Source organism: Camelina sativa, chromosome 8, assembly GCF_030686135.1.
Source record: "Camelina sativa cultivar CO46 ecotype springtype chromosome 8, ASM3068613v1".
In the NCBI taxonomy this organism is placed as follows: domain Eukaryota; kingdom Viridiplantae; phylum Streptophyta; class Magnoliopsida; order Brassicales; family Brassicaceae; genus Camelina; species Camelina sativa.
In genome coordinates, this window is record NC_141887.1 from 7,871,784 (window position 1) to 7,887,131 (window position 15,348).

The 15,348-nt window shown below is 32.6% G+C and overlaps 2 protein-coding genes across 3 annotated transcripts; both read left to right on the top strand.

Annotated features, from left to right (window-relative positions):
- The first annotated feature begins 389 nt into the window (after positions 1–389).
- LOC104706736 (starch synthase 1, chloroplastic/amyloplastic) lies at positions 390–4,820 on the top strand. 2 transcript variants are annotated; one of them, XM_010422950.3, is made up of 15 exons: positions 390–1,046; positions 1,223–1,653; positions 1,751–1,828; positions 1,953–2,077; positions 2,210–2,291; positions 2,399–2,572; positions 2,696–2,777; positions 2,859–2,950; positions 3,082–3,144; positions 3,240–3,329; positions 3,525–3,649; positions 3,838–3,946; positions 4,052–4,107; positions 4,205–4,244; positions 4,349–4,820. In XM_010422950.3, the coding sequence occupies exons 1-15, from the start codon at positions 782–784 to the stop codon at positions 4,505–4,507; spliced, it is 1,971 nt and encodes a 656-aa protein (XP_010421252.1). In that variant the 5' UTR covers positions 390–781; the 3' UTR covers positions 4,508–4,820. The 2 variants fall into 2 exon arrangements, 1 of the variants encoding a protein (XP_010421252.1); XR_015564274.1 differs by having other exon boundaries at positions 533–1,046; positions 3,240–3,333.
- Positions 4,821–6,364: 1,544 nt separating this feature from the next.
- LOC104706737 (protein ABIL3) lies at positions 6,365–9,826 on the top strand. The gene is made up of 10 exons (XM_010422951.3): positions 6,365–6,752; positions 7,778–7,922; positions 8,040–8,122; positions 8,251–8,401; positions 8,484–8,583; positions 8,678–8,770; positions 8,853–8,895; positions 8,987–9,081; positions 9,167–9,294; positions 9,402–9,826. Exons 2-10 carry the CDS (start codon positions 7,827–7,829, stop codon positions 9,576–9,578), a joined length of 966 nt encoding a protein of 321 aa, XP_010421253.1. The 5' UTR covers positions 6,365–6,752; positions 7,778–7,826; the 3' UTR covers positions 9,579–9,826.
- The last annotated feature ends 5,522 nt before the right edge of the window (positions 9,827–15,348 follow it).

The window sequence follows — 15,348 nt, forward strand, 5'->3', positions numbered from 1 at the left end:
GGAAGGTGTCATAGACTCATAGTTAGGTAGCACTCTATTTTGCAACCTTAAGTCCTTAACCAATTTTTTAAAAATGAGTAATGAGTTAAAGAAGTACTATTAGAAGTGTAAGAATACGAATCACTTATGGTGATTGTACTGAGTTAACTTATTTCTTCTTTTCACAGAAAAGTTCATACAATAATTAATTAGGCAACCCATATTAAAAAGAGTTCCACAACATTTCATTTCACGAGTCGCACAAGTTTGAATGGTAGTATAACACAATAATAAATCATAGATTATACAACTCATTATTGACAAGGAAACGTTACAAAGTTAGTTGGGAAATAAAATAACGGACACAATACAAAATGTGTAATTACTGTCTGTTACGAAGCCCATTAATTGCGAGACCTTAGAAATTTGCATTTTGCAAAATTACTGTCAGTTTTTTTTTTTCTTTATTACTTTTTTTTTGGGTTGGAGAAGGAATAAAAATAAAAATTTGATTATGTTTCCTAATTAAAGATCCAAAACTTTTGTTTTAGTCAAGAATTAAAGGGTTGCAGTGTGTTCTCTCTGTGTGTGTTATAAAGATTTGGAAGCATGTCGGCGAAGTTCGTATCGTAAAAAAAGGATTCTTTACGTAGTAGATAGGCCACAGGTGGTTTCAATCTTTCCCCAAAGAACCAAAACATTTCGAAATCGACAAAATATATATTTCGAATTTTAAAATATCTAATCAGCATTTTCAGAAAACCCTCACTACTACTCACCCCTCTCTTCTTCGATTTGATCAATGGCGTCGTCTCTTCAGATCAGGTTCGAGCCGCTCCTCGGATTAAACCGAACCGGTTATTCCCGTCCGATCGGGAGTCTCGGTTTCCCTCGTTTTCGCCGCAGGTTTTGTAGTATCAAACGTCCGCTGTTGCTCCGCCCTTCTTCTTCTTCTTCTTCTTCCTTCTCCGGTGGTGGTGAGTCTGATGGTCATGATAAAGGATTTATCCCTGACGCAGAGAGAGATGGCTCTGGCTCCGTTCTTGGATTTCAGCTCAGTCCTCCTGGTATAATTAGAATCACTGTTCTTTGAATTTAATTCACTGCTGTGTTTGTGAATTTAGGGATTTGGTGGTGGTTCTTTAGGGTTTAGAATATTTGATTTTTTTTTTTTCATTTCTGATATAGAGTAGTAGTACAATTTGGGATTCAGAATTTTGTATTTTTGCTTTTGGTTATACAGGTGATCAAAAACTCTTTGGCACTAGCACTAACGAAATTACACATCAAGGAGAGAAGAAAGACGTTATTGATGAAACAGTAATGGCTGATTTTGGTGTACCTGGGAATAGAGCTGTTGTTGAAGAAGGAGCTGCAGAAGTTGGAGTTCCCAGTGGAAAAGCTGAAGTTGTCAATAACCTCGTTTTCGTTACGTCCGAGGCTGCTCCTTACTCTAAAACAGGAGGGTTAGGAGATGTTTGTGGTTCTTTGCCTATAGCTCTTGCTGGTCGTGGGCATCGTGTTATGGTTGTTTCTCCTCGGTACCTGAACGGAACCGCTGGTGACAAGAACTATGCCAGGGCTAAGGATTTGGGGGTCCGTATTACTGTAAATTGCTTTGGAGGTTCTCAAGAAGTTTCCTTTTATCATGAATATAGAGATGGTGTTGATTGGGTAACCACTTTTCTCGTCTTGCATAATATCTTTGATGGATTATGACAATCTCCATTTATTTACTAGTTGTTTTTTTCGGTTTGTTAACTGTTTTTAGGTTTTTGTTGATCATAAATCCTACCATAGACCAGGAAATCCTTACGGAGATAGTAAAGGAGCCTTTGGTGATAATCAGGTACTACTGTTGATCGAAATACTTGTCCAGAGAAAGATTTATATTGCGAGAATGTTGTGTCCTAAATCATGTGCTCTACCAAAAATGACAAAAGTACCTCGTCTCTCACATTTTGTTATTACAGTTTCGGTTCACGTTACTTTGCCATGCCGCGTGTGAAGCCCCTCTTGTGCTTCCTCTTGGAGGGTTCACTTACGGAGAGAAATCCCTTTTCCTTGTCAATGACTGGCATGCCGGACTTGTTCCCATGTAACCTTTTCTTATTCAGATTACCTTACTTTTGGGTTCAACTTTGAACAGATGCGCAGGATTGCAGTTTCATTAGTGGACTTTAATTTTGTGTACTTTAAAACTCATATCGTGTATCCCCTTTGATTCCAGACTTTTGGCTGCAAAGTATCGCCCATACGGAGTTTATAAGGATGCAAGAAGCATTCTCATTATACATAACCTTGCTCACCAGGTAAAAATCTTAAAGCATTTCTCTAGACTCGAATATCTATTCTTCTTGTGGGTTATATATGGTCGTAAGTTATTTTGCATTTCATAATTTGGTTCTTTTACTGAAAGGGAGTGGAGCCAGCAGCTACTTACACCAACTTAGGACTGCCTTCAGAATGGTATGGAGCTGTCGGGTGGGTGTTTCCAACATGGGCAAGAACTCATGCTCTTGACACCGGTGAAGCAGTTAATGTTCTCAAGGGTGCTATTGTTACCTCTGACCGTATCATTACTGTGAGCCAGGTAATGGATCTTTGTAAGCATAATCCCTAATTGTTAGTGATCACAATCACTAATAGTAATTATTGTAAATTATAAGTTGGATGAGTTGGTATTCTGATTGGAACTTGCTTTCCGCTTTTTCAGGGCTATGCATGGGAAATCACTACTGTTGAAGGTGGATATGGTCTGCAAGACTTGCTTTCTAGTCGGAAGAGTGTTATAAATGGTACTGTTCACTGATCCTAAAACCCATGTCTCTTATTACTTAGACATTTTTCCAAGCTGATATTCTTGCGATGATTATCAGGGATAACAAATGGAATTAATATTGATGAGTGGAATCCGTCCACAGATGAACACATTCCTTTCCATTATTCTGCTGATGATATCTCCGAGAAGGTGATGTGAAGTTTTCTTGAGTAAATGCTCCATAATCTAGCATTACCAGTGCATTATTATGGTGAATGCATGCTCTGCTTTGGGCATTGATATGGTGAATTGACTTTCTGTGTCTGCTTTGGGCATTGCAGGTCAAATGCAAGATGGCACTACAAAAGGAATTGGGTCTTCCCATTAGGCCTGAATGTCCTATGGTGTGATTTCAAAAGCCAAACTTTTCAATTTTTCAGATTCAGTTTTGTCTTAAATCAAACTCATGTAGCCTGGCGTGGCTTGAAACTTTTCTCAGATAGGGTTTATTGGAAGACTTGATTACCAGAAGGGCATTGATCTAATCCAAACCGCTGGTCCTGATCTCATGGTGGATGACATTCAATTCGTAAGTGAGTCTTTTGAACAGATTGACTGGAAAGCACACAGTGCAAGTGGCTGGTGTTTTTCACATGTTTCTTAAGCCCGAGGCAGAAATTTGTTTGGCTTGTGTAGCACTTTTCTGTATTCTGATATTCCTTTTTTCAGTGAAAGACATGTTTCTTTCTTGTTGACCTATTTAATGTGATTTGGTTTCTTGCAGGTCATGCTTGGGTCAGGTGACCCAAAATATGAAAGCTGGATGAGAAGTATGGAGGAAACATACAGAGACAAATTCCGTGGTTGGGTTGGCTTCAATGTTCCAATCTCTCATCGAATCACAGCCGGGTAAGAAAAAAAGAATGTCTTTCCAACTTAGACTTTTGTCAAATTCCAAAAGACTCTACTTATCTAGGTAGATCGATTCATTAAATTATCACATGTGTCATGTGAAGGAGCTGTTTTAGAAAACCTTAAGATTGTCACAAGACTCACAAACATCTCATTGGCTTTTGTTTTGAAATCTATATAAACAGATGTGACATCCTTCTGATGCCGTCAAGATTCGAGCCTTGCGGTTTAAATCAATTATACGCAATGAGATACGGAACCATTCCAGTCGTTCATGGCACTGGAGGACTCAGAGTGAGTTTCTTAAAATCTTCAAAAACCGGATAAAAATACAAAATCAGAGAATTATTTGATAGTTTTAAAAGGGTATGAGTATAATTGGATCATAATTGTTGTCAGGATACGGTTGAGAACTTCAACCCTTACGCAGAAGGTGGAGCTGGTGCTGGTACAGGGTAATATATTCCTCTGTATTGACAAATGAATGTGAGAAATCAAAGTCCAATGAATTGTATTCTTATGAATCTTTCTTTTGTGGTTTTAATGTTTCAGGTGGGTGTTCACTCCCTTATCGAAAGACAGCATGGTGTCAGTAAGTCTTATCACACTCTCTATTTCTCTTTAGGATTTGCGATATACGTTTTTGGTTAGGAGGGATTTGTGGGTGAAATGACCCTATTGTGTTACATAATTCAGGCCTTGAGGTTGGCTGCAGCAACGTACAGGGAGTATAGAGAGTCATGGGAAGGATTGATGAGAAGAGGAATGACCCAAAACTATTCTTGGGAAAACGCTGCCGTTCAGTATGAGCAAGTTTTCCAGTGGGTTTTCATGGACCCTCCCTACGTCAGCTAGACCCAACACAAATCGAAACAAACCGAGTTGGACCGGATCGGACCAGACCAGACCTGACCAATCAGATGGAATATAGGGCTATTGTGGAACCTTCTATTCCGGTTATCGAAAATCTATGTATGGTTTTCAACGTTTCCAGTTCCACAATAAGCCGTGTGTATCTAAAATGTTATTGACTCGTATAACTTTTGTTTTGGGGAGGTATAGTAGTTTAGTGATGAGGCTATAATATGTTTCTTCTGTTGGTTATTATGGTATGTACTTTTCCAATGATGATGATTGATAAGTTTAATAATGATGGTTTCATAACAAATTAGTGGGCTCTATTCGTTAAAATAAATAATTTGACCAACTTTTTGATTAATGAAAGATGAGAGAATGAGTAGGAGAGCAGTAACACACAAATGATCGAAAACGTAATGTATAATTGAGTTTCCATTAGACGTGCTTACCTTAAACAATCAAACACCAAATATTACAAAACATGAAGTGAAGTATCAACGACTCTATAACATGATACTAATGAGAAAGAAGGACAGTAATTCTGACCAACCAAACGATGACGACTATTAAAGAGATCATCATTTCGTTATAGTATTAGGCATTGATGTTCAACATTTATTGACAGATCGGTCGATCATCTCATCTTTGATCTATTATTCTGATAACAAGTGATGGGGTTAATGGGGGTAAGGAAAGAGTCCAAAATAAGGTCTCTTAATTATTTAGTTGTTATAATGTTTCGTTGAATTGAAAATGCTATCGTTCGAGCACGCACGATCCTAAAAATTCTCTATTATTGCGATTATTATTATTGTTATCCTCTAATTCGTTGAAGAATGCCATATTTGTGTAGTTCACATTCAAAAAAAACCTTTCCTAAAGTTGACCAACCAGTTTACACTGAAAAGTGTATATGATAATGATTGTTTTGTTTACCCTGTCTTTTTTTTTGGGAACAAACTTGTTTAGACTGTCTTTTCTTTCTTCTTACCATTAATTAACAAAACGTAATGAAGATATTTCTGAATAAATATTAAATTCGGAATTGAAAACAATACCAAACGCGTAATAATTATTTTTCTATGAAACAAACAGTACTCGTAAGTTAAACATATTAAAAGTCTAATAGTGACTCATAAAATATAAATTGATAATGTAGCTTGTGTTTTCTTTTTCGGTGCTTAATTGCATCATCAACCATTTGAAACTTTGACATCCTAAATTTATTAGTCGACAAAAGAAAAAAAATATCAGCCATACTTAAAAAATAATTATGTAATTATGCTATATTTTTTTTTATTTAAGTAGAAAACAATAAAATGTCTAATATACATGAAATAAATCGTTTTTAAATGTTAACATGACATATACCGATAATAGATATATTAAAGATATACCAAAAAAATATTGAGAATTTGTTAGAAATATTGATTTTGAGATACGTCTTATCAAAAATATTTCTTTTCTTAGCCATCTTCATATTTGCACTCTTTTAGATAATCAAAATATGTTAAATTAAGTTTTATAATTTTTTTTAAGGGTTGGGTTCTTTATTTTATATTTATGATATAGTTTTAAGATGTTGGAGTTTATAATATATAGAAAATGAGTATTTTTGGAAAATGAACAACTTAAAAGAGTATTTTTTAAAAGAACATAAAAAATGGGTCTTTTTAAAAAAATGCTCCAAAAATATTTAACCATGTAGAGATATATAGGAGAGATAAAAAAAATTTAAATGTTAAAAATTAAGTATTCAAGTTTTTGTTAGATGAAGACATAAGAAGTTTGTTTTTTTCTAATTTTTGTCACACATTCATTTATGTTTATAGTTGAAAAGTTGAATTTATACATGGGCTACTTATTTTGAAATAAACTAAAATAGTTTTCTTTTTCCTTGAATTGAATTTAATTTCAATAAAAGAAAGAAATAAAACAGAACAAGAGCAATCTCTCCGGTAATGATGGACAAAAGTGGGTAAGTCAGTGGGAATTGAGGTCTCTGATACCAAACACAAACCCTTTTTTCTACACTTTTCTCCCCTCTAATCACTCTCTTGTCTTTGTCGCTGTCGTCGTCCCCTTTCCTCTTTCGTCGTACGTGTAATGTGTAAACCTTGACAAAAAAAAAAGAGAGAGAGTCTTTTTGGTGTTTAAATTTCTCATTTTTTTGCCAAATCTGTTTCTCGAGATTAACTAGCGGGAGGAGGAGCGAAACAATAAAGGCAAGAGGCTTTCTCAGGTGAATTTCATTGTTTGTTCTCATTATCTGTTTTGTTCGACAAAAACCTCAGTTTCGATATGTCAAAAAAAAGGTTGAGACTTTAAACGACTGAGTTCTCTCTTTAAAAACCATTTTCAGGACATGATTGGTAAAAATTTGAATTGGGTTTTTGTTCAAATGGTAAAAAAGTTGAAACTTTTCAATGTTCTTGATTAAGGGTTTTAGGATGACGATTTCTTCTTTTAGGGTTTAGATTTTATTCACTTGCACTGGTCTTTTCATACGCTTTGGAAACAAATGTTGCAGGTTTTGATTGGTAAAGCTAATTATATTGATCTGGGTTGGTTGAAATTTCTAATTCTTTGATTTTAAATTGTAAAGAAATGCCACCTTTCTTCTGGAAGTTTTTGTTCATATCTTATAGACGAGAGAGAGTATTATAGAAGATTCAGACAAAATCTGTTTTTGTTTCAGATTAAATTGTTGGGGTTGCTTTAGAGCTGTGGATTCTACTTCTTGTCTGTTTGTTATTTCTTTTATTATGATTTAGTTAGCGTGTTCTTGTTACCTTAAACATCCACAGAATCATGTTATCTTTTGTTTTATAATGGTTTAAAATATTTGAGATCTGTGATCCAAAATACTCAAGACCTTCTTGTGGGAATCAGAAATCCCCTAATTTGTTTGTTCTGTTTGGACTTAAAGTTACAAGACTCATGCTTTCATATGGATCTATATATATTATTAGGTACTTTAGTTTCAACTTTTGCTAGCAGCTTAATACCAAGTCTTTCTGATCAAGGATGTAGCAGTCTCTCATGTTTATTGCAATACCCATTTGTTTCTCTTCATTGTCTAACATTACTTGGTTAGATATTGTCTTTATCTTCTGATTTGTGTAAGTTTGAATCAGTTGTCTTTTTTTCTTCTTTCTGCTCGCATGTTATAGGAAATGTGGCTTTGAAGTATTCTTACGAATACCATCACTGAAGATTGACTATTTTGTTTTCGTCATTCTTATTTATATCATTTCATTTTCACAGTGAAAGAGAGAATTGGAGTTGGGATTGCATTGTTAATCTTTGAATCAAAATGAGTGCAGCGGCTACAATGCCTATGCCCCGTGAAGCGTCTAATTATGATGAGATCTCTATGCAACAGAGCATGCTCTTCTCTGATAGTCTTAAGGTAGATTCTAAACTTTTGAAGTTGCATAATCTTACTAAGTCTTGTGATCATTGCTAAAGTTTTCAAAAACAATTTCCATGCAAGATAAGGATTCTAGTTAATGTCTTTGGTTTGCAGGATCTAAAAAATCTGAGAACGCAGTTGTATTCAGCAGCTGAGTATTTTGAACTATCCTACTCTAATGATGAACAAAAACAGATGTGAGTGAGTTTATTCCTCTCGGTACTCCCTATTCTATCTCTCAATGATCCTAGTTTGCAGCTCTGATTACTTTTCGTTAGACTTTCTTCTTTTGGGGGTCTTATTAGTTTCTTATGTGTTTATGTAGAGTCGTGGAGACACTGAAAGATTACGCGTTAAAGGCTCTGGTGAATACAGTTGACCATTTGGGATCTGTTACGTATAAAGTCAATGACTTTGTTGATGAAAAAGTTGATGAAGTTGCAGGAACTGAACTACGAGTGTCTTGCATTGAACAGGTATCATTTATTCCTTCTTCTTTAAAATGGTGTTCTTAGATTGATTTCGTTTAGGTTACTGAGTGTTCTTATATATGTATAGAGGCTACGGATGTGCCAAGAGTACATGGATCATGAAGGTCGTTCACAGCAATCACTTGTGATCGACACTCCAAAGTTCCACAAGCGATACATCTTGCCTTGTAAGTTTCTCTCTTATTTGTAACCATCAAGTCTCATCCTCTTTTTTGTTGGTTTTGAGACTCACTACGTAAAAAAAACTACATTCTCTATCAGCGGGGGAAATCAAAAGAGGTGCCAACCTCGCAGAGCTGAAGAATGTTGAAGGTAGTTTTGATGGAGAAGAGAGCTTGAACCAATTCAGAAATGGTATAAATTTCCGTTACCTCTACATGTTCAAGATTTGTTCTAAACCTGATTCTTGATTTGATCTGTTTCTTGTTTCCTAAAGCTGTTCGTGCTACAATTCGGGAAACGCCTCCACCACCAGTAAGGTAAACTCCCTCATTCCTAGTGAGTCCCCTTTGTTAGCTGACTGGAATGTTTTAATCATTGATGTCGAGTTGGTTTATTGCTTTTTTGCAGGAAACCAATAGTTCAGTCTCCGTCTCTTAGGAAACCTCAACGTTCAGCAACCTTCTCGTTCTCGTCTATCGCCACGGTGCCAAAGAAAGAACAAGGTAAAAGAAACAGCTTTAGCTTGAAACTGCCGCTTTGGGATTAATGTGAATACAAACCCTCTAACTGTGTTGCTTGGAAAACCAGATAAGCGAGCAGTATCACCACATCGGTTTCCACTTCTAAGATCTGGTTCAGTTGCTATCCGACCGTCATCAGTTAGCCGGCCAACGACCCCGAGCAAGAGTAGAGCGGTATCTCCAACTCCTAAACGGGTAAGCTTCCGTTACATTTCATGCACACTCACTCAGACTCTATCTTCACCGGTTCAGAACGTTTTTGTGCTTTACGGGTTATGATTCTTGATTTCTTTACGGTTCAGTATCCGTCGGAACCGAGGAGATCAGCTTCGGTTCGGGTTGCGTTTGAGAAAGAAGCCCATAAAGAACCAGAGCATCAACAACAACCGAGCAAGAGCAAACGGCTGCTTAAGGCATTGCTTAGCCGACGCAAAACCAAGAAGGACGATACGCTCTACACTTACTTGGACGAATATTGAACCGAAAGCTGGTTTTGTATTTCGACTGGTAAACCGGAAATTACATTCCAATTTTTATTGCATTTTTGTGTAATATAATAATGTCAATATATATGTTTCTGTTACATTTTTTATGTGAATGCAATATTTCTTACAAGCATACTAGAAAAAAATTCACCGATTTAATCAAATACACTACAAGTTTTCTTCCAAGAGAAAAAAAAAACCACAATTTTATTCTTGAATATTACACTTGATGATGTTTATACTTACCAAAATTGTTTAGATGTTTACACTTTTACTTCCAAGTTCCAACAACCAAATTCACTTTTTCTTACTAATCTTTTTTTTTCGGTAGTGATCTTTTTTTATTTATAATTATCCTTTCACAAAAGCGGAGTTTTTAAAAAGCTTTACTAATTAAATTTTTATGTCCATGTAAATCGCTGATCAACCACTTAGGTTGTGTTACTATGTATAAATGTATATAAAAACAGACAATATGATCGATCATTTTATACTCAAATGTAAGACTAAAGCACAAACGCAAAAAAAAAAGGAACGTGACGATACCGTGTCCTGAAATACTCACATCCGAATTTTCGTAAAAGTGTGATAGAAATTAAAATTTGTGTTTTGATTTGTTTACCAAATGCAAACATTACACTTAAATTTTGAAACAATAATTGAAATTTTATTTTCACCAAGGATTTGGGTAGTACAAACACATATTAGTTTATAGAAAACAAATACAAAGTCGACATGGAAAACAAAACCGACTAGAGAGCCTTAAGACACCAACTCACGAGTCTTCATGTCCAATGATTTAGATTCCAGTTTCGGTTTCTGATATGTCTTTTATAGCCTTTTTTGGTGGTGGTGGAGGCGGTGATCTCTTGTAATAGGCAGCACCAAGTGATCGGCGAGAAGAAGGAAGAGAAGCTTCACGAGAACCTATTGATGAAGGAGTGAAATAAGAGGATGGTGCATTATCGCCATCATGAGTGTATTGAGCCTGTGCGATCATGACTGTAACTAGTAGAATACAACATGCTAAGAGCTGGTTCCGTGAAAACATTTTTTTCCAGTGATATAGATTAGAAAGCACACCAACGATGAGAGCTCGATATTGTAATGTCTACTATATATGTATGGTAGCAAACAATAATTAGAGGGTTCCCACTAACTTATTAATTAGATTTGTTTTTTACTTTTTAGATTATTTGTCAATAATTAAAGATCAACCTGTGTTTTTTTGTTTAATTTAGGAGAGAACTCAGGGCCGGTCCAAAGTAAGAAAATAAATGTGGCCCCTTTACAATTTTTGGTAGAAAAAAAATCAACTAGTCTTTAAGACTTTTTAACAAACAGAACAAAATAAATTTGATGTATACAACAAAATTAATAATATGGCAAAGAGGGGGAAAAAAGTAACGTGATGTACACAAAATGAAGAACGAAAAAATCAAAATATGTGGCTCGTACATGGTAGTAGTTATGTGATATAAACCATTAGTGTTTTTTTTTATTAAAAACATTGCTTAAAGAACCATGGGATGACAAGCGGAAAATAAATGAGCGTCAAATATTATGAGTCAAATCTGAAACTTTTTTTTTGTTTTTATTGAATTCGGTTGAGTTATGCAAAGCCGAAGAGGATTGAAATCCTTTCGGAGTCAAGGCTGGCGGGTACAAGAAAACCCTCAGCCAAACAAGGCAAGCTAACATGAACAAGCTAAGAAAAAGATACAAGGTTAACAACTAAAGGAATAAAAGCTAAAGCCTCCATAGCAACACCACTCGAAGCTCTTTCTTATATTACAAGCAGTCGACTAGCACTTGCATATAACCTTTCGTCTCACTTAATTTGATCGAAGAAGTAATTTATATAGAACTATCCTAAAATATATAATAGAACTCCACAAGAAAGAGATGTCAAGGCCTTTTAAGATATGAATAAGGTGAGTTATGCTAGTATTGTCATTGCATGTGAATCCTTTTAGGACCATGTAAAACTTCACAAAAAAGAAAGAAATGAATCGTCCTAACAACATCATCAAAAGTTAAATCTACACTAGCCGCGCATCGCGCATGAGAATATTTAACTATAAATTATATCATATAATAGTTTTCATTATAATGTCATAATGGTTGTTATAGTCATGCGTAACTAAATTTTGATGCAATTGGCTATTTAAAATAAAAAAATTATAATAATATGCATACAAATCTTCAATCAAAACTGATTTGTACAGCTTTAAAAGTAATATTCTTGGCCTCTGTATAGTATATTTTTGCTATATCACTAATCCAATTGTAATTATTATCTGGTTAGATAATTCATCATCTATCTCAGAGCATTTGTATTCCCGATCTCCTATCACCTCCTATTAAGCAATTTGTTCAATATAAAATCTGGAATTAGGATCATATTTTCGGATTTTTAGGCAAAATTAGTTTACCTATATTAAATATGTTTAGATGTTATTCCCTTTTTTGACTCGAATTTAGGATTAAGTTCTATATATTTTTTTCCTTTTCAGTAAGTCATTACCTTTTATTTCTTTACATGATTAATTTTATTAAAACTTAAAATTAAAATTTGTGCATTTAGTCACTTTTCAAGAATAATACAATATTACATCATACCTTATTTACATATTTAATCAAAGAATACGTTTATTGACATCTAAATTGGAAACATAAAATTAATTTTACTAACTTGATATTATTGCTTCTTTTTTTAGGGCATTTAGGACTAACTTAGGTAACGAATATTCCCTTTGGATTTGATTTTTTTTTTTTTGCATTTATATACTATAGGGAAATTAATCCTTAAATATAGCACTGTTTCAGAATTAAAAATGGAACATATATCATACTCATTTAGAATATCTTTTAATCAGGGAATTACTTTATTTTTTAAAAATACAACAATAAACCCGTAGGTTGTTAAAACAGAATAATAAAACAGTTGTTATCATAAGTTCTTTTTTAAAAAATAACTTTTTTTCCTTTTTATTTATATTTTCTAGTATAAGATATATTCGCCGAGAAATAATTATATTGATAGACAAAATCAAATTATTATGAGAAGGCTAATATGTAGATGATGAAAATAGTTGTGCTTGATGATTTTTGAAATTAATATGAAATAAAATATAAATTATCCGAATGAAATACACATATTAGTGGAATTCTGTAAATCACATTTTTGTGCTTATTCTTGTTTCTGAATACATATGAAATAATTACAATCTAGAACTGTATTAGTTTCCTAGTTGTCATGGCTTATTTTGATTCTATGTCTTTGATTTTGTGAGTCCGTCTTCTTTAATTAAGTACTGAAACAGTATCTTCATCTTATGAGTCTGATCAATTGGTACGTGCAATACATATTTTGGAACCTGTTCATATGTAAAATAGATTTTTATTAGTATAAAAATAGAATATAGCATAAAAATAATTTAAGCATAAACATAAATCTTATCGTCCAATGGGACACAATTCTCGTGGTGGCTGGTAGGTACACCTTCAACTTGAGTTTTTCATGTAAAAATTATAGATGAAGTTTTGCTAAAATTTTGGACTTTTTTGGTTGTTCTGGTGTTAGATATTTTAGTGCAAATAAGAAGGAATTTATAGGTGAGAGGAGAGGTTCCGCCTCATGAGTGTATCATTTAGGATTTATTTTTTAATGGGTTTTTTATATAAAAAAATCAATAAATACAATGGCAGAGAGCTGTAAATAAATTGATGTTTTGAGGGTTGATTGATAAGGTGTATTGAGCTCTGTAATGCTAGCACATCAACTTTTTTTACAAATGTACTTCTCTATTAATATATAAGGGATAATAAAAGTTATTAATAAATATAAGATGTCCTCGAGCTGTCGTTGATATATGTTAGTAATTTGTATAGATTCAGTAATTTGTATAAAATCATTTATATTTAAGTTGTCTCAGAGTAGGCCGAGTTATTTAAGAGTTATTTTTTTAAGTTACTTTTTTTTAAGTATTAATTTTTTAAGTTATATAAGTTATTTAAGAGTTATTTTTTTAAGTTACAATTTTTGTAGATACAAATTAATTTTGTTTATTATTTAACTCTAGGCGTACTATGAGACAATTTTTTTACATAATATTAATTTAATCAACTTAATTAGATATACTTATTACTCTAGTATTGATAGTGTTGAGTGTTAACAAAATGATGAAATGATTTTTTACCTATCGTATAACATCGAGTTAATGATATTTTAACTTTTAAAAAGTTGAAATTCTTTAAAAAAAATAACCGAAGTAAACTAAATAAAATTTATATATTTTGAATGCCTAATAAATCAAACTCTCTGCTCATTCGTGTTCAAAATCATTTTGATTTCTTTTATAGCATGAGTTTGAACCATTGCCCTATTTTTCCAAGCAATGTGAGACATTGTATACATATTTTTTTTCATCGATTGAGTAATAATGTTTGTATAAAATTTTTTTGAATCACATCATATACTGAAAATTTCACAAATTTTATTAAGTAAATATATTATATAATAATTCAAAATAATTTAAATATAAGATCAAATAAAAGTGAAAGGATAATCAAATATTTATGTTTGAATTAGGTAAAGAGATTTATGAATATTAAATTAAAATTGGTGATATTTTTTCAAAGACCTTTCATGTAATTAAGTATAACTAAAAGGGTAGATTGTTAAATGTAGTTCAAAAATATTAATATAGATTAATTTATTATGAATTTATAAAGAAAATTTCCTTATTTGGTAATCCTTTTTATATAAGATTTAATCGTTATAATCAATAGTTTTCTGTAATTTATTACAAGAAAAATAACAATTATGATTTTGATACCATAAAAATATTATAAATGAATTCCAACTACAAATTAATGTAATTTAAAGAAACAAAAACAACAAAAGAGTCACATTTCACTAAATGTTCTTATATATATATTGATAATTTTAATATAATCATTAGTTATGAGACCATATATTTATAAAATATTTCCAAAAAAAATTATTATCTTATTATTTAATCATATTATTAGGTAATCCAACTTGAGATTGGAGAAATTTATTAAATTACAATGATTATTAATTTATCGATTATTCATTTATATAGGTTTTATTGTATATAGTATATAAAATAAAATACTAATAAATAATAGTGTAAATTTATGTTCAACGTTTGCACTAGTAGAACCGTTTACTTGGATCATATGAATGAGAAGTGAAAAAGAGAACATAAATATACATGACAAGTTTAAAATTGTTGGTCTGCTCATGAATTACTAATGTTTAAGTTTAATTTACATTTAAAAGGGTAAATAAGCTTTTTCAATCTTTGGAATTTATTCATTTTATCAAAATTGATTACTAATGTTTAGATTATTTTCCTTATATTTTTTAGTAACAAATATTTGTTAAATGAATCAACCTATTTGAAAGGATATACTATCATCTTACACTAGCCATTAGATTTTGGTATTGAATCAAGGTTTAAGAATTTAAGAAGACCAAAGTATAACTCACTTTATATGCTTAAAAAAAATCACTCAAAAACTTAAGCTCTCAAACTCTCTCTCTCTCTAATGCCACAACTCAACATTAGCGTTTATATAGAAAAGAGGTAAATATTTATCCTAACAACCTTTAGGAAATATTACATAATTTAGATCTTCCTAAATCTTTAGATATGTATATTTAGATATCTCCTAAATATACTTAGCTTGAACCTCAAGCTATTTCAAGCTTACACCAACATTGTCCCCCTTA

Bases quoted from the DNA above. Each gene is read 5' to 3' on its own strand.
- LOC104706736 (XM_010422950.3), top strand. From the start codon at position 782: ATGGCGTCGTCTCTTCAGATCAGGTTCGAGCCGCTCCTCGGATTAAAC. The intron at 2,078-2,209 runs GTAACCTTTTCT...CTTTGATTCCAG, and splicing joins CATGCCGGACTTGTTCCCAT to ACTTTTGGCTGCAAAGTATC. The intron at 3,947-4,051 runs GTGAGTTTCTTA...AATTGTTGTCAG, and splicing joins ATGGCACTGGAGGACTCAGA to GATACGGTTGAGAACTTCAA.
- LOC104706737 (XM_010422951.3), top strand. From the start codon at position 7,827: ATGAGTGCAGCGGCTACAATGCCTATGCCCCGTGAAGCGTCTAATTAT. The intron at 7,923-8,039 runs GTAGATTCTAAA...TTTGGTTTGCAG, and splicing joins TCTTCTCTGATAGTCTTAAG to GATCTAAAAAATCTGAGAAC. The intron at 8,584-8,677 runs GTAAGTTTCTCT...ATTCTCTATCAG, and splicing joins CAAGCGATACATCTTGCCTT to CGGGGGAAATCAAAAGAGGT.